This window comes from Aquarana catesbeiana, linkage group LG09 (genome assembly GCF_042186555.1).
Source record: "Aquarana catesbeiana isolate 2022-GZ linkage group LG09, ASM4218655v1, whole genome shotgun sequence".
Taxonomy (NCBI): domain Eukaryota; kingdom Metazoa; phylum Chordata; class Amphibia; order Anura; family Ranidae; genus Aquarana; species Aquarana catesbeiana.
Window position 1 is genome coordinate 192,805,231 of NC_133332.1, and position 25,361 is coordinate 192,830,591.

The following is a 25,361-nucleotide window of genomic DNA, read 5'->3' on the forward strand; positions in this document are numbered from 1 at the left end:
AGCACTGACAGGCTGACACCCCCCCACCCCTTCAACCTCTGCAGCAATGCTGTCAGCACTCATACGTCTATTTTCCAAAGACAACCTCTGGATATGACGCTGAGCATGTGCACTGAACTTCTTTGGTCGACCATGGCGAGGCCTGTTCTGAGTGGAACCTGTCCTGTTAAACCACTGTATGGTCTTGGCCACCGTGCTGCAGCTCAGTTTCAGGGTCTTGGAAATCTCCTTATAGCCTAGGCCATCTTTATGTAGAGCAGTAATTCTTTTTTTCAGATCCTCATAAAGTTCCTTGCTTGGGGTGCCATGTTGAATTTCCAGTGACCAGTATTAGAGAGTGAGAGCGATAACACCAAATTTAACACACCTGCTCCCCATTCACACCTGAGACCTTATAACACTAACAAGTCACATGACACCTGGGGAGGGAAAATGGCTAATTGGGCCCAATTTGGACATTTTCACTTAGGGGTGTACTCACTTTTGTTGACAGTGGTTTAGACATTAATGGCTGTGTGTTGAGTTAATTTGAGAGGACAGCAAATTTACACTGTTATACAAGCTGTACACTCACTACTTTACATTGTAGCAAAGTGTAATTTCTTCAGTGTTGTCACATGAAAAGATAGAATAAAATATTTACAAAAATGTGAGGGGTGTACTCATTTTTGTGAGATACTGTATGTGCATGGAGCATCTACATTTTCTGCTTAGTAGTGCTGCTGTGTTGGTGTGGTTTACTAGTGTCCTTTCTCAGTGCAAGTCTGCGATTTGGCTCAGGCTGGTTCTTTTCGGTAATCATGTTTTGATTTTGAAAGTCACAGCAGTCTTTTAGTAAGGATGCTAAACTACATACATTTGGCATATTAGTCATTGGAGAGTGAAAATGCAGTCATGTTTTATTAGAGAGAGAGAGTATATAAATTTTCAAACCATAAAGTATGGAACAAAGATGTAAAAAATGTGAAAGTTACCTGATAAAATTATCTATAATATAAATTTACAGAAAACGTTATCTTTAAATAGCTCAAGGATTTGTATAATATGTTCTCTAGACAAACTGGTGTGTGTAATAGTATTTTTTAATAACTTATAAAGGGTTTGTTTACATTCTAGTATCTTTCACTTTTTCTTCCATCCTTTAAAAAGCATGGAGTGTTTTTGAGTGTGTTTTTAGCTGTGAGTATTGGCGGTTATTTGTCCACCTTATAACATCATAGAATCTCTTCACAGTCTTTTTTTGCAAGCTAAGGTTGGAACTTCACTATGATATGTGACTTTGCTAGTCAGTAATGAGACATACGCAGGTTATTGACCATAGGAAGCAGTTAAAATATACATAATGGACATCTTGGAAATTGGGCTCCAGGGGTGCACAAGAGTATGAAGCTATGAAGCTTTATAACACGTAGTGCTTCATACCACTCTGTGATATGCTGAGCCTTACTCATATTTCTCTACACACATTACAGTATGGCCTCATGCACATTGAGCTTAAAAAACGCTGCTGTTACAAGCATTTAGCGCGCGGGGGGGGGGGGGGGTGTCAGCCTTTAAAAGCACTTCTTTATAAGCCTATGCACACATAGGCATTTACAGGCGTATTATGCCACGTACACATGGGCGGACTTTTCAACCGGGCTGGTCCGACTGACTTTCCGACTGACTTTTGACAGACTTCCGACGGACTTTTGAACGAATGGACTTGCCTACACATGATCACACCAAAGTCCCACGGATTCGTACGTGATGACGTACGACCGGACTAAAATAAGGAAGTTCATAGCCAGTAGCCAATAGCTGCCCTAGCATGGGTTTTCGTCCGTCGGACTAGCATACAGACGAGCGGATTTTTTGACCGGACTCGAGTCCGTCGGAAAGATTTGAAGCATGTTTTAAATCTAAAGTCCGTCAGATTTTTTGACTGGAAAAGTCCGCTGAAGGTCCCATGAAGCCCACACGATCGGATTGTCCACCGAACTCGGTCCGTCGGACCAGTCCGGTCGAAAAGTCCGCTCGTGTGTACGCGGCATTAGAAGAGGAACGTTTACAAGCTGAAGTTAAAACCCACCAAAGGCATGTTCAGGAGAGGAGCTGAAGAGCAGAAAAAAAGTGCTAGATGCGCCTAATCGCGTCTAAACACACCTAAACGCTAGGTGCATCTAGCGTTTGAGTCTTAATGCATTACAATGGGCAGAAAAAAAAATTCTAGCCAATAGAATACATTAATGCGCAAACAATAGACACACCTAAATGCATGCGCAATGCATAGCTTTAGGCACTTTTTTAAAGCGGAGTTCCACCCAAAAGTGTAACTTCCGTTCATTTGTTTCCTCACCCCCAATTGCACAATTGGCACCTTTCAGGGGGAGGGGGGACAGGATACCTGTCTTTGACAGGTATCCTGTTCCCACTTCCGGGAAACACAGCCACAGATATTGACGTCATGGCTCGGCTCCCTCCTCTTCCCCCTGTCGCCAGGACAGTAGGAGAGAGAAGCAGGGCTTCGCGCATGCGCAGTAGGGTTCCCAGGGGGACAGCTGATGGAAACATCAGCTGCGGTGCCGACAGCGCTGGACTCCAGGACAGGTAAGTGTCCTATTAGTAAAAGCCAGCAGCTGCAGTATGTGTAGCTGCTGGTTTTTAATTTTTGCAGCAGTGGGCGGACCTCCGCTTTAAGCAGCTTTTTCCTACCAGGAGTTCTGATAATGGTGGTGGCAGTACAGAGGGGGGCAGAAGGCACAGGCTCCATCACCACTTACCACCCAGTCTCAGTTATCCTACATTGATGCCCCATCCCTTCCTCAATTCAGTCCCAGCGCTGGCCTTGTCCATGAGCTCAGGGCCCTCCAGCAGTTGTTAGCGGCTCCACGGTTCATTTCCATGCTCTTGGGCTACTCTCTCTGCCATGCCTTTGTTCACAAGGGTGGGGATGGTCAAGTCCATGCGGCCAACTACATTTCAACTTCCTCTCTCCTCTCAGGCTGCGCTGTCCAATCAAGCAGCAGGAAAGAGATGAATGGAGGAGGGGGGGGTTTCCAGCATCTTAGCAACTTTGTGTGTCTTTCAAACCTTAAATTGGATGTAAACCTGATTCATGAAATTTGACCTAGGCACATATATCTGCAGTGTTTTCTTATCTCTCTCCAAAGCCCTAAGTCCCGTGTCTTTCCGCTGCTCCGTTCTTTTGTTATCAGCATGATCATTTTTGACAAGTTCTACGACAACCGAGATAAAACCAGGCTGAAATTTGTGTTGGGGTGGGTGATATAACTAGATTAGCAGAGAGCCGGTCTATTCACAGCACATTCCTTCCTTCCTCAGCCTATGTGGAGGGGGTGTGTGTGCCTTTCCTCCAATCAGCTGTCACACAGTGTATGCCAAGACTACACTCCCAGTGCTGAACAGGAAGAGAACATTTCTAACACAAACTGAACTTTCTAAAGAATATAAAAAGCTGAAGACAGCAGATATACATGTAAAACGTATCTAGGGAGATTTGTTTCATCTCTGTGAATCATCTGAGGCTCTGCACTTCACTGGGTATATGTGAGGGTTTACATCCACTTTAAGGGGGCTTCCAAACAAAATGAAATAAAATTCCCAGCTCAACTCACCGACCAGCCTGCAAACAACCGAATTGTCCTGTCTGACAGTTTGCGTTAAAAACAGGGTTTAGTTTGCACACATTTGCAAATACATGCGTAAGCTGCAGAGCCACTGCACGGCCTAAAGGGGCTTCCAGTCTCTCGAAAGCAGTAACTGCCCCTGGACAGAGACATCTGTTTTTTTTTTACAACAGGTGATTTTATTTGAATTTTTTGTAGATTTTATTTGTAGTCAGTGACTGTAATCAGTTGATCAGTAAGCTGAGCGTTTTGTAGCTCAAAGCTAAAAAATGCTCAACATCCAAAGTCCCATGTATTGTAAGGGTGACTGTTCATATACAAGTGCTCTGATGCCTGAAGCTCCAAAAGCTACACACGCTTCTTTTGAGGCAAATTTGGGCATTTTTGGTCTCTTTTTTTAGCTTTTTTCAGGTTTTTATTCTGGAGAATTTAAAGCATTTAATTCTAGGCATTCCACTAGTACTTTTCATTGGCTGAATCACAAATGCCTGAAGCTTGTATACACATGTAAAATGTGTATACAATACAATACACTTTTAAAACGCGTATATATGATTGTAAAAATTCTCAAATAAAAGCATCTAAAAAAGCCCTAAAATTGCCCTGCTCAGGTGTGAATGCAGCCTTTATTATATAACATATGCTGAAAATTGTATTTTTGTGAGATATTTAGCTCTACTGAAGCAGAGAAAAGTCAGGTCACCAGGCTGGAGTTGCTCTGTGGAAGCACTTTGTAAATCACAGGACTAATTAAATAGAGCTACAAATCATTTACTGGGTAAAACAGCTCCCATATAAGTTCCTATCTGTTTGCCTGGAGTGCAGCTTTCATGGGGTGTAGGTTTTGTGTACAATTCTAAATATAAATGTTTTTTTTAATTCAGTTGTGTGCCATTGTGAATAGACTGATTGCTATCTAGACCTGTTAAACTTTTTTCCTATTATTTAATTTTTCTGTGCATTATATACACCACCACCCATATAATGGTACCATTAGTTTTCGGTACCATTAGTTTTTTGTATTAACACTGTCAGAGCAATCAGAAAGTCTGGTCAGATCTGCAGATCAGATTTGGGGTTTAAAGTGTATGTCAAGGGCAAACTTTAAAAAATATATATATTTAGTACATTTCTGGAGGTCCACAGCGAGGATATTTTTTTTGGGGGGGTGAGGGGGGGGTTTAAAGCGTATGTCAAGGCCACATTTAAAAAATAATATATATTTAGTACATTTCTGGAGGTGCACAGCGAGGATATTTTTTTTGGGGGGGTGAGGGGGGGTTTAAAGCGTATGTCAAGGCCACATTTAAAAAATAATATATATTTAGTACATTTCTGGAGGTCCACAGCGAGGATATTTTTTTTGGGGGGGGTGAGGGGGGGTTTAAAGCGTATGTCAAGGGCACATTTAAAAAAATATATATATTTAGTACATTTCTGGAGGCCCACAGCAGGGGTATTTTTATTTTGTGCCTGGAATTGGGGTTTAAGCATACTGTATGTCAAGGCCACATAAAAAAATATATATATTTATTTAGTAAATGTCAAAAAAACATGCACAATTCCCACTGTTCTATCAATTTAAATATGCTGCAAATATTAAAAAATAACTTTATGTACCAGAAATATAGTGTGCTCCTACCTTCGTCTTTCATATGACAACACAGCTCTAAATTTTTAAGTACGTGGTGTCAGCCCTGCCTACTAATCTTTTTTGCATTCTATCCCTTTCATTTTGAATAGGGCACAGGGAAGGTATCAGTGGAGGTGGTGGGGGAAAGGGGGGATGTATTCTTTCAGGGGAACTTGTCACTTTAACCTAGAATGGGAAAAATGACAAAATCCCTCAAAGACTCCCCTAAAACAGTTTTAGGTGGATTGACCATGTAAATACAGTAAAAAGTAACACAGCTCTCAAGACAGCATCCAGTATTGTACACTGGCTTTTTTTTGTAGCTGTATAGTGTTATAGGAAATTGCAATGTGACATTTACAATAACAATAAGGAGTAACCTGGAGGAGGCCTAAAGGTTCATTCACTTTAATGCTGTACCTGCAGAAGGAAAAGTAATGTCCTCAGACATAAACTGTCCATTTTGTTATTATGGGGAACTAATGTGTTGAGGAATCACAGTGCAGGGATGTAGCTGTACAAATTACTTTTTGATCACTATGTGCATGTGAGGTCCTCAGTACATTGCAGCAAAATGGTCAGTGTCATAATGTTATTTGCCATAGAGAGATTTAATGTGTTCAACTGGAAAATGTCTAGTAAAATAACACTCACAGTCATTAGCGCCTTTGTGTTACCTAAAAATATGTGTGTTAGCACCACCTGCTGGTTAATGTGAATCATAGCATTAAAGACAACTATATAAGCACATTGGCTACAACAAAACGTCTATATCATAATAAAAAAAGATAATTCAATGTGAATATACTGGTATAATAGAAATTGTTCAAGGCTGGTAAGGTGAGATATAATATTTGACAATGATTTTCTGTTATATTGAATACCGTTTACTCTGTCATATCTTGTTTGTGAAACTCAGTATGAACAATGACATTGCTTTCTTTAAAACAAAAATTCTCTTGGCTTCAGCATCAAGATCTGAGTTTTTCTTTACATCGTTACTATCACGTCTCCATGACTTACAAGTCCTTTGGTGGTTCATTTTCCTGGTGTCTCTGCAGCATGTGTCCTTAAATTGGCTCCACATACAGGGCTGAACTTGCTTGTCCACTTTACCTTAATATAATGATCAATATAATCTTATGTATACAAGTATGATAAAGGAAACTTGTCATCAGGGATACATCAGGGATACAAGGCTGTCAAGTCAAAGGAAGTCAGAGTAAAATCAAAACTTCCGAGCAGCATATGTTCCAGGTCAGTGACTAAAGGTAATGAACCTATTGAATCAATATAACAGTCTAGCAACCAGTATTTTTAGGAGGTCAGCAGAGATAGCCCAGATATTACTAGGGCTATAGCAGAGTTCATTTAATGCAAAGAAAGCTACCCTTTTCTTCTCACACCTTAAAAAATGCATAGTATACCATATATCTAATTATGCATTCTATAGAGTATGATGTACTTGTGTATTTTTTCCTTTCCTTTGTATGTTTTCATAGGTCACCATTATCTGTAAATGTGTGCTGTGTGGTGACCTGGAACCTGTAGTCATGTACACCTTGTACATCTCTAGAGCACACTACTTGTTTGCCTGCCACCATAGCATTAAACAGCCTCTTACTTTGCTGTATCACAATCAAAGAAATCTTAGTAGACCTGTTGAAAGAAGAAAAAAAAATATCCATACCTGAGGGCCAACAAAACTTGGACTGGTGCCAAGATATGTTGAGACTTGCATATAAACTTGTTTAAGCAATATGAGGACCATTCACATTAGTCCCCACCTGAGGTCATTATCTCTACTGCAGTAAAAACACTGTGGGCATTGAAGCCAAATAACTATTGCGGTAACTCATTTTGTTTGGTTGTGTAAGGCAGTGGTTCTCAACCCTGTCCTCAAGTACCCCCAACAGGCAATGATTTGGGAATTTCTCTTAGATAAAATAGCTGTCCAAAATACCAAGCCATTGACCCTGATTTAAAGCACCCGTGCAAGATAAAGGAAAACCTGCAAGCATGAACTGTTGGGTGGACAGGGTTGAGAATCACTGACGTAAGACAACAGTAGTATTCTAATGCCGCGTACACACGGTCGGACTTTTCGTCTACAAAAGTCCGACAGCCTGTCCGACATACTTCCGACGTACCTTCGGCGGACTTGCGGCAGACTTTCTTACGAACGGACTTGCCTACACACGACCACACAAAAGTCCGACGGATTCGTACGTGATGACGTACACCGGACTAAAATAAGGAAGTTCATAGCCAGTAGCCAATAGCTGCCCTAGCATGGGTTTTTGTCCGTCGGACTAGCACACAGACGAGCGGATTTCGGGGTCCGTCGTACTTACGACGTAAAGATTTGAAGCATGTTTCAAATCTAAAGTCAGTCGGATTTGAGGCTAAAAAAGTCAGTTGAAAGTCCGGAGAAGCCCACACACGATCGGATTACCAGCCAGCTTTAGTCCGTCAGCGTCCGTTGGACTTTTGTAGACGAAAAGTCCGACCGTGTGTACGCGGCATAAGGCAGCCTTTTTCAACCAGGGTGCCTTGAGGTTTCTTCAGTGGTTCCTTGGCAAAATGCCTAAAAATTGCCCAAAAATTGTATACAAGCCAGCATGTGGATGAAGGTTGCCTTTTAGTTACAAAAAGCCACAGGTTTCATTGTGCACCATTGCAACCTTCTAGCCACCAGTGTCCTAATGACCAATGGTATCATCAGTTGATATGGAGGATGTCAGTTACCTGCACAGCTTCCTTGTATCCCCCTCTCCTGCTCCTCTCCATCAGTGTTGGGATCACATTAGCTGGAGAAAAACTGAGGGAGAAGATAAACATTGGATAGTAGTCAGTACTAGTTTCCAAAAGTGTATTTGCTTTGGAAGAATAAATCCCCTCTAACGTTGGGTGTTCTACATGTGTGGACATTGCTGCATTATGTACAACTATTAGAATAGCTTTTACATTTTAGAACGGTGTGCCTCAAGATTGTCCATCATTTTTAAAGGATGCCTTGCAGTGGCAGCTGGTGCTCAATTTTTCTTGGGAGGGGGGGCATTATGCGTAAGCTGCAAGGCCTCTTCACGGCTCCCTGTGTATGCTTGCAGTCCTAAACGCTACTGAATTTATGAGCCACAGTGAGAGCACATGCATTCAATGGATAGATGAGGGGCAGGTGGGCCTGGAGGCAGCCCAGTCCCCCTTACCCAGTTCAGCCTCAGAAGATTTGGCTGCTCAATGACCAGGCTATTGTTTGCAATACGGCACTGTGTCGCTTTAATTGACAATTGTGCAGTCGTTCGACGTTGTACCCATACAAAATTGACATCCTTTTTTCCCACAAATAAAGCTTTCTTTTGGTGGTATTTGATCATCTCTGCGGTTTTTATTTTTATGTGTTATAAACAAAAAAAGAGTGACAATTTTTGGTAATAAAAATTGCAATAAGTGTATATTGATTGGTTTGCGCAAAAGTTATAGCATCTACAAAATAGGGGAAAGATTTATGGCATTTTTACTATTATTATTATTATTATTTTTTTTTTACTAGTATTGGTGGTGATCAGTGATTTTTATCGAGACTGTGACATTATGGCGGACAGATCGGACACTTTTGACACATTTTTGGGAGCATTGGCATTTATACAGCGATCAGTGCTATAAAAATGCACTGATTACTGGGTAAATGTCACTGGCAGGAAAGGGGTTAACACTAGGGGGCGATCAAGGGGTTAACGGTGTTCCCTAGGGAGTCTAACTGTGGGGGGAGGGCCTGACTGGGTGAGGAGACCAATCATTGTTCATACTTAGTATGAGCAACAAATCACTCTCGTCACCCCTGACAGCACAGAGATCTGTCTGTTTACATTGATAGATCTTCGTTCTGTCTCTGTGTGGAGCAATCATGGGTAGAGTTACAACGGTTCGCCCAGGGGAGCCAACCTGCCATAGTACAACTGTGGCAGCTGGTTGGAAGGGGGTTAAAGGAACAGGAGCACACTGGAACCCAGCACATAGCACAGTGGCAGCGGAGGTGCCCAGTGTGTCCCCGGACCATATTTACACCTGTAACAAACAAATGGACCCTGCCCCCACCTATAACTGGCCTTCACAGCAAGGAGCACATGGAAGGGCAAGCACATAAAAGACAAAAACAGAACATTTCATAGCTCAACTCACCAACCAGTCTGCTGACCAACCAGATTAACCAGTCCTACAGTCTGCGTTAAAAACAGGGGTTTAGTTAGCACGCATTTGCAAACGGTTCTGTTTTAGAAACATAGAAAAGTGACAGCAGAAAAAAGACTGAGTAGTCCATTGAGTCTGCCCGTTTTTTTTCCATATTTTATTTTTTTTTTGTTTTTTTGTTTTTGTGGGGTTTTTTTCTTTAACTTTTTTGCCTGAGAATAGATCTATGTTTGTCCAAGCATGTTTGAAGCCATTTACAGTTGACTGGCTCACTACCTCTGCTGGAAGTTCATTTCAAGAATCAACTGCTCTTTCAGTAAAATAATAACTTCTAAGATTAGTTTTGAACTTTCCTCCAGTTAGTTTGAGGTCATGTCCCTGTGTTACAAAGTTAAATAGTAGGTGAGGTTGAAAAAAGACACAATTCCAACAAGTCTAACCTATGTGTGTGATTATATAAATCTTGATTTTGTTTTCTCTGAAGTACTCAAAACTGAAAATGAAAACTAGTTGTGGTGGCAAGATGGAAATAAATGGCCTAAAGTGGTAGTAAACCCTCTGCTTTTATTTTTTATTTATTACCGTTTAGGAGATATTCTACCCAGCAGCAGCCAGTGACGTCACCAACGCATGCACTCTGAAGGAACGGCATACCCGTGCCCTTCCTTTCATAGCTGTGTGCCAAGGCTGAGACTCCTGCACACATGAGTGACGCCATTGCAACTCAGACAGTCAGACAGCCAGAGTCCGCGAACCCGAAAAAGAAGACCAGGTGAAGCTGGGAGCCTCTGCAGTAGTGGCAGTGCGCCTAGTATGCGGTGCATACTAGTACATTATGATATTGCCTTGCAGGGGGAATTTTTTTTCTTATTCCTAGAGTTTACCATGGCTGCAAATAACTGATATTCGAGTTCAGATGGGGACATCTAGTTAGGCACACGTAAACTATCTTGGTTACTTAGTGGCTTAGATATTGTTGAATGTACTATTTCATTTATTTTGTTACACATGCTAATAAAATGCATTGTATAGTTGGAATTTAGAAAACATAACTAGGCAATACCAATTGCGCATAAAAATAGTAAATGAGTACTGATATTCAAATCAACCTTTTTATACCTCTTTTTTTATTTGTGAACCTGCTTATCACCTCAGATAGTCTGTAGTAACGTTGACAGGCTGGCCCACTTTTTACCACCACCTGTGCTTCCCTGTTGTCCAGTAAGACCGTTAGTGATCAACCAGTGGGAAAGCAGGGGAGATGGTCTAACTCTTGAATCCAAAAGAAAGTGTCAGAATTTGCTTATTACAACATTATATTCTTTGCAGGAACAGTGGCATGATGGACTTCTTGATATCTCCAGAGAAGACGAAGGAATTGTGCATGGTGGAGATTCTGAGTTCACAGAGGAACACATCAGGGAGAACATGCAAACAGTATGTGAGGATAAAAAAGAAATAACCGTTGAGGTAACTCATTTTATTTGGTTGTGTAAGGCAACAGTTGCACCCTAAGGAAACTTTTACCAGCATCTTGTTGGCTTATTTCATATATTTTATTGTGTATACTGTTGTATAGTTTGAATTTGCAGTAAACAGAACTGGGCAATAACAATGGAGCAAATAAACAATAAATAAATACTAATATTGAAATCTCTACCTTTTCTGTGAAAATGGACTTTGGCCCAAACTTTCATACTCCATATTTATCTGTGAATCTGCCTAATCCTTTTGGTGATCTGTAGTAAGACTGGCCTGCTTTTTACCACCACCTGTGCTTCCCTTTTAGCCAGTAAGGCCACAGTGATGTGCCAGTAGGAAAGCAGGGGAGATCGTCTAACTCTTGAAATCGACAGGAAGTGTCAAAATTTGCTTATGACAGCATGATAGGATTCACAGGCCCCAAGGATAGACTTTAATGCCCTGGTATCTGAACTGCATATAAGCTGCCTTTCCATAAGTTTGGTGTAGAGAAAAGTGTTAATTTACCGTTTTCATTAAATTCTTATTTTTAAAATAATAGCCTACTTTTTGAATTTGACTAAACTTTCCTCTTTAAAGAAGTATCTTCACAATTTAAGAATTGCTGAACCCCACAAGGGACCAAGTGCATGTAGCACTTGGTCCCATTTTGTTTCATGCTGTGGTTTATAGTTGACAGCTAGCCCCCCCACCACTGTTCAACCAAGCTGCTCAGCAGGAGAGACATTTATAATGATGTCTGAGTGACAGCTAAGAGAGGGGGAGGTGACAACCCTCATTTCTGGCAGGGGATGCGCCATCATTCACAACAACATAAGCGGCCAGCTAGTCTCTCCTCAGAATAGCAGACAGGCATGTCTGGGCTCAGTTGTAAAAACTCCAGTGTTCAAGGAAGAGATGCACAGGGCTAGAAGATGGCAGAGCTGCTGATGTTGTTAGAGGAGGTGATTCCAGCTAGCAAGCAAGCTTTTTTAAAGAGTTACTAGAGCCTCACCAAGGTGGCCGACGACGTGAAAGGAACTAAATCCAGGTGACAGCTGCCTGATTTATGTCTGGTTAATGGCTGGCAGAAGGGGAGGGGCACACAATACAGTAAGTATGGGCTACCCAGGGTAAATAAAATTCCACCACAAACACAGTGCAAATAAAATAGATCTTTGGATGGGACTTTAACACATCCCATGGATCTGGACTGTGTTCGAAATCCAAGCTCGGCAGCATTTGTTTCAGCACTCGGACCCTAGTGTCGGCAAACTATGTGGCTAAGTGTTATACCCCATTTCCCCGCTGGGCACTATTATTCTTCCCAACCCCTGCGGAACACTGTTGTTGTTCCCCATCTCCCACTGGGCACTATGTTAGCTTCCCAATGTGCCCTATTGTTCCCCTATACCCTCAGCTTGGCACTATTGTTCCCTTGCCAAGCCTTATTGTACACTCACCGCCCCCCGATTGGGCACTTTTGTTGCCTTAACCAACTAAAAAAAATAAATAAACCCTGTACGGGGCTATAGTATACACCGCTGTTGAAATGTCATGAATGTATTCAAGTTCTACTAGAACAGTGTTTCTAAACCTTCCTAATGCCGTGACCCCTTGATAAAATTTCTCAAGTTGTGGGGACCACTAACAGTAAAATTATTTTCGTAGCATGGGTTGTCAGCACCCAAGGCAAGACAAGTAATTTGCGCCCCTAACCCACAGATATTTAGTGCTCCCTGAGACCCTTCCACTCGTAAAGTATTAAGACCCCTTATGGTACATTTTAGGATGTACCACTCTCTTTGTTCTCCTTTCTTTCCCTTTTATCTCTCTCTCTCTCTCTCTCTCCTAATTTCTTTTTTTCCCCTATCCCTCTCTCTAGCTGTCTTTCTTGTTTTCTCTTATTCTTTCTCTCCCTTTTTTCTTTGTTCCTCCCCCTCCTTTTCTCTTCCTTACATGTAGGCTCTATTTTTATTCCTTTTCTTACTCCTTGGTGGGGGAGTGGGGGGAATGGGATGAGTGGCAGTGCTGATGGGGAGTTGGGATCAGTGGCAGTGCTGGGGGGAGTTCTGATCAGCCAACTTAGGTGCTCTTGAGCAAGGTCATCTGAGAACTGTAGTGTGGACTTTTAATGGCAACTATAATCACAGGTAGTGTTACTCACTGTGTCTCCGACTTTGTGGGGTCTCGTAGCAGTGACACCCATGGCGAAATCAGAAGATAGGGTCTCCTCCAGCCCCTCCCACTTCACATTCCTCACCAGTCAGCTGACCTCTAGTCTCTGCCCCCCAGCCATGCCGTGAACTAAATGGGCGGTTGCGAAGAGGCTGAGTGGGTGGCCACAGGCTCCAGGAACAGCCCCTGGGCGGTCACAGGCTCCAGGGACAGCCCTGTTTGGCTGCCGCATAAAGGCTGGGAGAGCGGTGCAGGCTTCAGGAACCGCCCAGGATTCGGCGACCCCTGGCAAATCATCATTTGACCCCTGAGGGGGTCCTGACCCCAGGTTGAGAAGCACAGTACTAGAACATTAAAAATACATCACATTCCATTCAGACACGGCTCATTTGTGAATCCACCAAATATTCCACAATAAAAGTATTTTGTTTCACAGTATATCATTGACATTCCTACTACTATAAAATGCTTGTATCCTTTATTATATTCAAGCCAGATGGTTTCCAAAATTTTGGATGGCAATAGCAGGGGGGGATTTCAACAGTCATTACAAGACACATTTTGTGGGTCCCAAATATCCCACTTCCTCAGGCTCTGTGAAACTAATAAAAACATCATAAGTCTACATTTGGTGAATTAATTATATAACAACAATTCATATGATTTATTATATATGTAAATAACATGCTGCGTTTATAAAATAGTGAAATCGTGAATATAGTCCTTATGTGAAAACCGCCATGTGAAAAAAACATCTTCCAAATGAGAAAAGTCCAACTCCTTCCTTCAAATGAATGAAAGTGTGGTAAATCAGAGCCACCACCAAGAGGAATCAGATGTACACTTACCATAAATCAGGGACCTTCTGGTAAAAGTAAGGTTAGACGGGATGGTTTACATGTGATCCTCTAAACATTCCATGCACGTTGGCGATACTTATAGAGCTCTAGACCATTCCAAACCACCAATTATGGACATGAAGGGAAGAAACAAACCATATAGTGTAAAACCCTTAAAAACAAATGTATTGAGCCTTAAAATAACACTTACAATTGTTAAAATCAATTGCGCAATCAGGCAATAGTTCCAGCTGGCAAAGATGGCATTTTACCATAACTTCTGATTTACATGAGCATGTAGCTCTGCCGGTTTCATCACATAGGACTTCTTCTGGGGCACAGACACCATGTTATTATTATTATTATTAAACAGGATTTATATAGCGCCAACAGTTTGCAGCGCTTTACAACATGAGGGCAGACAGTACACTTACAATACAAATCAATACAGGAGGAATCAGAGGGCCCTGCTCATTAGAGCTTACGAACTAGAGGTATTGCATCATTGCCTTATATACAAGTTCAGGTGAAACCAAACCTCGCTTTTACCTGTGTTGCATAGAACATCCCACATTGACCGAACCTCGTTTTGGAGTGATTTAAGTCTCACTCTCGATTGTATACCAAAACTAATTTTAAACAAAAGGTGGAAAAACATAACAGCGGGCAATCAAGGGAACACTCAAATGGGATAGTCAAACTCCCTCTAGTGGGAAAATAAACAACAATATAATGCAGAACAGGTTAAACGAGGAAACAATAAATACAAATAACAAAAAATGGGGCTGTGACCTGTCCACTCACTTTTAAAAGCTTGCACCGACATACCTCCATCCCAATAGATGCAGAAAAAATTAGAGGATAGAAGCGGGACTTTGTTTGAGGCATGTTGGTGGATGTGTCTACTTGGGGATATGCTATGGTAAGATGTCTGGGGTGAGTCCTGTACATAATAATAATATCCACAGAGAATATTACAAGGTAATTATGGTATAATGTTATTAAACTTTTATACCATTATTACCTTGTAATATTCTCTGTGGATATTATTATTATGTACAGGAATCACCCGAGACATCTTACCATAGCATATCCCCAAGTGGACACATCCACCAACATGCCTCACACAAAGTCCCGCTTCTATCCTCTAATTTTTTCAATAAATACAAATATGACTAAAATTTACAATAAAATATAAGTCATAAACTTACAAAAACAACAGTGTTGGTAACCTGGAAAATGGAAATACCTAAAAAACAAAAAACGATGACCACATACAGGAAAAAAATAAATTAAAGGGACCCTGACATCAAAAAGTACCATATCAAATATAAAATAACAATATGTAAAGTCCATAAATTCCAGTGAGCAAATAAATATATAAAGTTCAAGTAAATCAAAGGAGGTTTTTCCAGTGCAACTTCAACTTAATCGGATGTGCAGTGTAAAGTAGCAAGTGCAAAGACAAACATCAGTGCAAAATTCGTGCCCCCCTCTGTGTGCCCTCTTACTCACCAGAGATCCAGGACTCCCATAACAGAAGTCGGATGCGCTTTGAGAGGGTGGCTGGGCTTAGTAGTCCCACTGGCTGTGTCACTGCGGCTTGCGTTGTCCTCACTGAGCCATCAGAAATCCTGTTAAGAAGTATGGAAACGTTATGAGGACTGCTGGGCTCTGTGGTCCCACAGGCTGTAACTCCAGCTATAAAAGGTGTTGTCCACAACTAACCTCCAGGGATGGGTACAAATGGCAAAAGAAGCTATATAGCATAATTCTGTATATTTACTGTATAAAATCAAAAAGGATCCTTTGAAAACGACCTGTGGGTGGGATGAAACTGGTCAGGTGACCACAGGTGGTGACGTAATTTCCAGCCGGCCACTTCCGGTTCTGGTTTTAAATTGTTTTTAATGTTTTAATATGAGTGGATTACCTGGAATTTTCGATTTTATACAATTAAAAAAAATAGAATTACTCTATATAGCTTATTTTGCCATTTGTACCCATCCTTGGAGGTTCGTTAAGGACAACACCTTTTATAGCTGGAGTTACAGCCTGTGGGACCACAGAGCCCAGCAGTCCTCATAACGTTTGCACACTTCTCAATGGGTTTCTGGGATTTCTGATTGCTCAGTGGGCCTACTAAGCCCAGCCACACTCTCAAAGCGCATCAGACTTCTGTTACGGGAGTCCTGGATCTCTGGTGAGTGAGAGGGCACACAGAGGGGAGTACAAATTTTGCACTGAGGTTTGTCTTGGCACTTGTGTCAGAAACCCTGAATCACACTGAGACAGAAGTACAGTTAATTCACACTTGTTTAATATTAATAAAAAAAGGTAAACAGAGTAAAAGGTAGTCAAAACATAGCCAGAGTTCAGGAACTAGAACGCATAGTCAGACAAGCCAAAACGTCAGGGAGCCAGAGATGAGCGTAGTAGAACAGCAAGCAGGATCTGGAGCCAGAAGGAATGCAGGCAAGTCTTTAACAGGAACACAGGAGAGCGTCTCTAGAGATGAGACCAAGGCGAAGGCAGAGATCATCTGGGCTGGACGGCTTAAGTAGGCAGGACTGACAAGTAGGATATTATCAACAGGTGAGTCACTGTGGAGAGAAAGGAGCTGGCAATTAGCCGACAGCTGAGCGGCCAGCTTTGAGAAGGAAGGGCTGAGCACAGCCCTGACAACTTGGCACTTTATACTGCACATCCGATTAAGTTGAAGTGGCACTGGAAAAACCTCCTTAGATTTACATGAACTTTATATATTTATTTATTTGTTCACTGGAATTTATGGACTTTACATATTGTTATTTTATATTTGATATTAATTTTTATGATTTATTTGGTGATGTATTAGTATAGTATATGGTGGCGCTCTTATCTTGTTCACATTTTTTAAAGGCACATGCACTTTGAGAGCAGCAACCTTGAATGTTAGCAATCACTTATATTTAATTTTATTCTTATCACTAATTATTCTTTTTATAATCACTTGTTTAGCACAGGAATTCACGCTGTTATACACTATTTACTTACATTATCAAAAAATACCAATTCACATATAAACCAATGGGTAATATTGTATATTTAACAACATACACCTTTTGGGACTAGGGACAAAGGGAGTATTAGGCATTAACAATAAAAGAATTAACGTCCTAATCCACATTGAACCCGTGGGAGTATAGGATTTTATGGTAAACATCCATTTGGTCTCCATCTTAGAAATTTCCCTCCTACTGGCACTTCCCTTCGAGTATGGGATAAATCTATTAATACTCACAAAAATAGTTTCGGAGGGGTCATTATTATGAGCTGCCATATATTTATATATATATATATATATATATATATATATATATATATATATACCACAACACTACCTGCCTGGAGTTTGCATGTTCTCCCTGTGCCTGCGTGGGTTTCCTCCGGGTACTCCGTTTTCCTCCCACACTCCAAAGACATGCTGGTAGGTTAATTAGATCCTGTCTAAATTGTCCCTAGTATGTATGAATGTGAGTTAGGGACCTTAGACTGTAAGCTCCTTGAGGGTAGGGACTGATGTGAATGTACAATGTATATGTAAACCGCTGCGTAAATTGACAGCGCTATATAAGTACCTGAAATAAATAAAATAAAATATATTATATATATATATATATATATATAGATAGATATATAGATAGATATATATATATAGATATATATATCTATATCTCTATATCTATCTATCTATATATATCTCTAGCGATCGATCGAGAATATATATATATATATATATATATATATATATATATATATATATATGAATCTTCTTCACATAAAATAAGTTTATTATTATGATAAACATGGTATGATTTGACAAGCATTTTATAGTAGGGTGGGAAGTTCAACGATATACTGTGAAACAATGTTTTATTGTGGAACATGTCATTGATTCACAAATGAGCCGTGTCTGGCTAGAATGTGATATATTTCTAATGTTTTAGTAGAACTTGAATAAATGTATGAACGTTAAGCAGTGGTGTATACTATATACATATTTGGGCATCCTCAAAGTCCCATACAGGGTTGTTTTTTTTTGGAATTTAGGGATGTTGGTGTCCATCTGTGCGATTCTGGCAGTAAATAATTACATGGTCTCCCCTGACCAGCTGTTCAACAACCAGTTTTAAGTTGTGGTGATACTTTTATACGTAGCCAATTGGAAATTTGTTTCTTCACAAAATAGTTTATTTTCAATTTGATTGCTGTCACTCTTTAAAGTGTTTCATTTTACCTAAAATAGATGACATGAATAGGTCTGTTAACTGGAGATGATGCTTGGAGATGCTAGCACTATCTTTCTAGCCTGAGGGCAGGATTGAACTGTAGTTATATATATATTCTAAGAAAAGGTCCCACAGCCCCAGAGCACTCACTTCATCTTTCGTTGCTCTTGTCAGGATAGGTAGATAGAGGTGCTGACCTGAAGATGTATGTTCTCACTCAACTATTTATAGGAATGCAGCATGCCAAGCGTGGAAAGTGTTTGTTATATAACTATAAATACTTATGTAATGCATCTTCCAATAACCTAGACAAAGAGCAGTCTAAATTGCTCTAAATATTTTACTTTCTCCTTATTTTACACTTTAAATTCCATAGCATATGAGCTATAAATAATTCACGCTTGTAAGATGCCTACTGTATCACTGTGGAGCTTTCTCCTCTTCTTTGCTGTGTTCTTATTTTTTAGAATGATTTTTTTTTTTTTTTGTACTTAAGCCACATTGCAACTTATTTTTCTTTGCTGTTCTACAGATAGGATAAATATGCACTGAGATATATAACGGTAAACATTTTAAAAATACAATCATTATGGTAGATAGCTTTCTATCTTCAATGACTTTCATGTACTATGGAGCATATTAATGGAGAAGAGCAGATATTGCTATCCTCTGGTCACTGCAGTGTTACTCCATTCTATTTTATATGCCATTCATAAAATGCAGGCTGCGGTGTGGAGCCTGCAGTGCACCATAGAGTTATCGCTGCTTAAGGTTGAAGAGAATATTTAGTGACTGGAGAGGACTTGCCTCACCAATTTTTTTTAAAATTCAGTCATTTTAATACACTCAATAGGAAAACCCAATAAACATTTGTAAAGCATGACACTGTGCCATATAAATGTGTGTGAGTGGTTTAAGGAGTGGTTTAGGGGAAACGTGTAAATGTGTTGGAATGGCCTAGTCAAAGCCCAGACCTCAATCCAATAGAAAATCTGTGGTCAGACTTAAAGATTGCTGTTCACAAGCACAAACCATCCAACTTGAAGGGGCTGGAGCAGTTTTGCAAGGAGGAATTGGCAAAAATCCAGTGTGGCAAGCTCATAGAGACTCATCCAAAGCGACTTGTAGCTGTGATAGCTGCAAAGGTGGCTCTACAAAGTATTGGCTTTAGGGGGGTGAACAGTTATGCACATTGACTTTTTCTGTTATTTTGTCCTATTTGTTGTTTGCTTCACAATAAAAAAAAAAAACAAACATTTTCAAAGTTGTGGGCATATTCTGTAAATTAAATGATGCAAATCTTCAAACAATCCATATTAATTCCAGGTTGTGAGTCAACAAAAACACGAAAAATGCCAAGTGGGTTGAATACTTTTGCAAGGCATTGTATATAAAGGGGAAGACAGTAGATATACACGTAAAACCTATGTAGGGACATTTGTTTCATCTCTGTGTATCACCTGAGGCTGTTCACTTCACTGGGTTAATGTGAGGGTTTACATCCACTTTAAGCTCTATGTGTAGAAAAAAATAGATCACCAGTAGGTGTGATAAAATGAGTTATTGTATTTGAGATTGAGAGTCACAATGCTGCATGCAAGTGTAATGATCTGGAAGCAGAGATACTGCACCTTTAACTTGAGATGGACTGGTTAAAGTAATATGGCTATTGTGTGTGGATGTATTGTGCTACTCCAAATGTATAAAAAAAATGTAATGAAATCCCAGTGCAAAGATAGATTATCTGCTCCATGGGCCCAGATGACCCCATCCACCAGTTCTCCGCATCCCTACCCATTTTTCCCCTTTACATATTGATACCACTGATCTCTTCCTTGCACAGGGACTCACAGCAATACTGTCATGGGTATGCAGTAATGTTTGTCTGTCAGCTTACCTCTCTATGTGTTCAGCTTAAGAGGCCAGCCACTCTCACCTAGCTGCTTAAGTAATCTCTCCTCAAAGCATGGTTCCACCCCAGCCCCTATCAGGGAACTCTATATTAACCTGTCCACTGCAAGCCAGCCCTGCTGATCAATATTGTGTGTTTGGCTTCCGTGTGCTACTTGCTGTGTGTTCTACGTCTGATTCCAGTTACCGATCTTGGCTTGTTCTTGACTATCCTTACCTGCTTGTTACCCCGAACTTTGGCTATCTCCTGACTATCCTTACCTGCTTGTTGCCCCTACCTTTGGCTATATCCAGACTATCCTTTGTTGTCGCAGTCTGCCGCTTCCTCTCTACCTCCCTGTAGTCTACCATGAGTGTGAGCTGGGAGGCCCTAGGGGGCGCATCCTGGAGCCAGACTGCAGCTAAATCCATCCCCACCACTAGGGGCCTCTGGTGAACACCCGCTGGCTCCTAGATTCCGTGTCCTGGGAAATCTCATGCTCTAGCTCCTAGTGTCATCTGTGTTGGTACTACTGAGTACCTGATCTCATGTATCACCTAGAGCTCCATCCGCAGCAGTCAGCCGTAGGGTCCACTACCTCGCAGTGCGCTCTGTCACTGGACACAGGTGACCTGACAGTTTGATCAGCCATGGACCTGGCTGACGTGCCGCTACCCGCAGAAGATCCATTGCAGGGCATAGTCCGCAGACTTGAGACCCAGGAATCGAATCAGACTCAGGTGATCTGGCTTCCCGCTTCGAGCAGCTTGAGGTCTCCTTGGAAACCCAGAGTTGGCAACCTCAAGTACAATCGGCGGCTGCACCTATTCCAATCGCAGTCGCAGCCACACATTCACTACAACTGCCAGCTCCGTGCCGTTTCTCTGGGGACTCCAAGGCCTACAGGGGGTTCCTCAGCCAATGCACCATTCATTTTGAGCTCCAGCCTCAAAACTTCCTGTCTGATCGAGCAAAGGTAGCCTATATCATTTCCCTCCTCTCCGGTGAAGCTTTAGCCTGGGCTGCCCTCCTGTGGGAGAATAATGATCCTGTGGTTTCCAGCCTGTCCGACTTCTTGAAGCTCTTTAGTAACATCTTCGAGGAGCCGGCTTGGGTTTCTTTAGCGGTCAGTGCCCTTTTACATCTTCACCAAGAAACTTCTTCAGTGGGACAATATGCTCTTCAGTTCCGTATCCTCACAGCTGAGTTGAGCTGGAACAATAAGGCCCTGGTTGCAACCTTTTTACATGGCCTCTCTGACCGAGTGAAAGACACATTAGCGGGAAGAGCCATCCCTGCCGGTCTGGACGATGTCATTTCCTTCTGTAAACAGATCGACATTCGTTTTCAGGAAAGGTCCCTAGAAAAAAAAAGACGCCAGCACTCCCTGGGTCCTAGCCAGTCTGAGCTCTCCTCCCTTCGCTCCGTGGAGCATCTTCTGCCTGCTGAGGAACCTATGCAGCTGGGCCTGACCAGGCTAACCCCCGAAAGAACGTGCTAGGCACAGAACTCTGGGCTTGTGTCTCTATTGTGGGGGCAAGGGTCATTTTTGTGACTTCTGCTCGCTTCGTCCGGAAAACACTCGGGTCTAATACATCTGGGAGGTGGAGTATTGGACCCAGAAACATCACCTTCTTGTCTTCTTCTTCCGGTGTTCCTTCATGTAGGCGCTTCTCCTCAATCGATCTTTACATATCTGGATTCCGGGGCTGCTGGCAATTTTATGGACTGGAGAACTGCTTCTTCCATGACACTTACCCTTTCGCCCCTCTCTTCGCCACTGGTAGTCTCGGTAATTGATGGCACTGTTCTCCCAGGGGGCCCTATCTGCTTCCAGACTCTACCTATTAAGATGTCTGCAGGGATACTCCACCAGGAGTGGATATCCTTCCTCATTCTACCCAAGGCCTCTATCCCCATTGTATTGGGCCTTCCTTGGCTACAACTCCACTCTCCACATGTGGACTGGGTCTCTGGGCAGATCCTGGCTTGGGGTCCCTCATGTTTCTTGTCCTGCCTTCTCAAGGTGGCCCCCAAGGAGAGACTTCTGGATGCTACCACATCTGTATCTTCTGATCTTCCCGCTGCATACAGCGATTACCGGGATGTGTTCTGTAAGAAATCAGCTGAGGTGCTTCCTCCCCACGGGTCTTCTGACTGTGCTATTGACCTTGTCCCTGGAGCAACTCTGCCCAGGGGTCGTACCTACCCTCTGTCCATCCCAGAGACCCAGGCCCAGAGTATGTCGCGAGAAACCCCTTACTTATGTCGCGAGAAACCCCTTACTTATGTCGCGAGAAACCCCCGATACCCCTTACCTCGAATATCTGAGCTATTCGACAGGTTGAAGGGTGCCTCCATTTTCACCAAGTTGGATCTCAGAGGTGCATACAATCTGATTCGGATACGGGAAGGTGCTGAATGGAAAACCACATTTAACACTAGAGACGGGCATTACGAATACCTGGTTATGCCTTTTGGTTTGTGTAATGCCCCAGCTGTGTTCCAAAATGTTGTCAATTAAATCTTCAGGGGTCTGCTGTACCAGTTTTTTGTCATCTATCTGGATGACATTCTCATCTTTTTGGAAAATCTGCTTGTCCACAGAAACCATATCCGCACTGTACTTCAGCGCCTTAGAGAGAATAATCTATATGCCAAGCTTGAGAAAGGTTCTTTTTATTGTTCTGAGGTCCTGTTTCTGGGATGCTTGTCTTGAATTTGGGTCTTCGTATGGATCCTGGAAAGGTCTTAGCCATTACCAGCTGGCCTCTTCCTGCTAGCCTCAAGGCCACACAGCGCTTTCTTGGGTTTACAAATTATTATAGGCAGTTCATAAGGAATTACCCATTGCTGCGCCTATTATTGCTTTGACCAAGAAGGGTGCGAATGCCTAGGACTGGCCTCCTGAAGCTCTGCATTTAATGACCTGAAACAGGCCTTTGTTTGTTTCTTTCTTGAGGAGACCTAATCCTGGGGATCCATTTTTTATTAAAGTGGACACTTCTTCAATGGGAGTGGGAGCTGTGCTTCTACAATCCTTTGAGAAGAGACGTCAACCATGTGCGTTCTTCTCCGCAAAAAATTCTCAGAGAGAAATTATGCTATCGGTGATCGGGAGCTTCTTGCAATTAAATTAGCGTTAGAGGAGTGGCATCATCTCTTGGAGTGTTCCCCTCACTCCATAACGATTTTTACTGATCACAAGAATCTACAGTACCTACAGAATGCTAAATGTCTGAATCCCAGACAGGCCAGGCCAGGTGGAGTCTTTTCTTTTCCCGTTTTAATCTCACAATTGCGTACAAACCTTATCCCTGCAATGGTCGGGCTGATGCGCTCTCTAGGTCATTTGACACTTTGGACAAGGAGTCCACCCCTGAACCTGAGCTGATCATTCCGACCTCATGCATTGTTGCCCATTCTACCACCCTGGAGTCAAAAATTTCTCCTGGCAAGACCTGCGTCCCCACTGAGCTAAGAGCTAAGATCCTTAGTTGGGGACAGGATTCCAAGGTGGAAGGTCATGCTGGGTTCCTCCGTTCCTTCCTGCTCATCAGTCATCACTACTGGTGGCCTAATCTCCACTTGTCATGTCTGTGCTCAGTCTAAATCCTCCACACAAGCCACTGCTGGTCTTCTCATGCCCTTGCCCATTCCTAAGCAGCCCTGGTCTCACATTACCATGGATTTTATCACCAATCTCCCACTGTCAGAGCCTCCCAGCTCACGCTCAAGGTAGACTACAGGGAGGTAGAGAGGAAGCAGCAGACTGCGACAACAAGGGATAGGCAGGAGATAGCCAAAAGTCAGGGCAACAAGCAGGTAAGGATAGTCAGGAGATAGCCAAAGGTCAGGGTAACAAGCAGGTAAGGATTGTCAAGAACAAGCCAAGATAGGTAACTGGAACCAGATGTGGAACACACAGCAAGTAGCACACGGAAGCCAAACACACAATATTGATCAGCAGTGCTGGCTTGCAGTGCACAGGTTAATATAGAGTTCCCTGATAGGGGCTGGGGTGGAGCCATGCTTTGAGGAAAGATTACTTAAGCAGCTAGGTGAGAGTGGCTGGCCTCTTAAGCTGAACACATGGAAAGTTAAGCTGACAGACAAACATTACTGCATATCAACGACAAATGCCTCTTTCAGCTCTGAATTCTTCTTTCCCAGGAACAGTGGCATGATGGACTTCTCAATATCTCCAGAGAAGAGAAAGCAATTGTGCATTATGGAGGTTCTGAGTTCACAGAGGAACAGATCAGGGAGAACATGCAAACAGTATATGAAGATGATGAAATTGTCTCTACTAAAGATAACCCTGATGCTGCCGATGTCCTAGATAATGGCACCAGCAATGCAAGTGACTCTGATACAGACCAAAAGAGCGAAGGGTCTGGGAAGATGATACCTACATCCCCTGGTGTTTTTATGAAAGATCGGAGTATCCTCCCAGTAAGTGTTCCAGATGTTGTGATCTGTGCATGAGATAGATATATGTATGAGCAGAGAGACCAAAAGATCAACAAATAGATAAGGAGATAGATATATGTTTTTTGAGAATCTGATTCCAAGATCATCCATTCCAAACTATTTATTTGTATATTTCCAGAAAATAAAAGGTTAAACCTTATTTGGAAAATAGCTTCACTTCTGTCCCTCTTTCGTGTTCTCTAAATAATTTCTCTAAATATGCACTATTGCAAAAATTGCAAAGCTTTTGAATTGCCCAATAGTGTTTTTAATGGTGCAGTGAAATTTGTAATATCATTGTATCAAAGTTGATGACACTGTATGAGAAATGAAGGCCCAATGATCTCTTGTCTTTGTGATCTTCTCCAGCCTCTGCGACTACCTCCCACTCCTCTTACTGTGCCACCTTCATTCAAGTTCCCTCTGGATAGATGCATGTCACTACCTCTTTCGCAGAGCACTCCATCTGGACTGGATCAAGTAGGATGGATGAAAAGGAAGCTAATGAGTACAGGTGAGTGACTGTGCTGGCTATCCAGGGGATGAATATTCCTACATTCAGATAAGCAAAAGAAAAAAAGTAAGGCACCATGTCACAAATATGATCTTTGTATTGTGCTGATTTCCAACAATAAAATAAAGTTAATGTTTTCTAAAAAAATACTGATGCCCTGTACACACGGTTTTGCCGTCGGAATAAACTCCGAAGATTTCTCCGACGGAATTCCATTCAAGCGGTCTTGTCTACACATGGTCAAACCAAAGTCTGACCAAAGTCCAACCGCCCAGAACGCG

General features: G+C 42.0%; 1 protein-coding gene across 1 annotated transcript in view; it reads left to right on the plus strand.

The window, feature by feature from the left end:
* ARHGEF9 (Cdc42 guanine nucleotide exchange factor 9) overlaps positions 1-25,361 on the plus strand; it is a 653,254-nt gene that overhangs the window by 109,653 nt on the left and 518,240 nt on the right. The window contains exons 3-5 of the mRNA XM_073599469.1: positions 10,783-10,923; positions 24,267-24,548; positions 24,936-25,080. Of these exons, the coding sequence (XP_073455570.1) occupies positions 10,783-10,923; positions 24,267-24,548; positions 24,936-25,080 (568 nt within the window). The remainder of the gene's footprint in view (positions 1-10,782; positions 10,924-24,266; positions 24,549-24,935; positions 25,081-25,361) is intronic.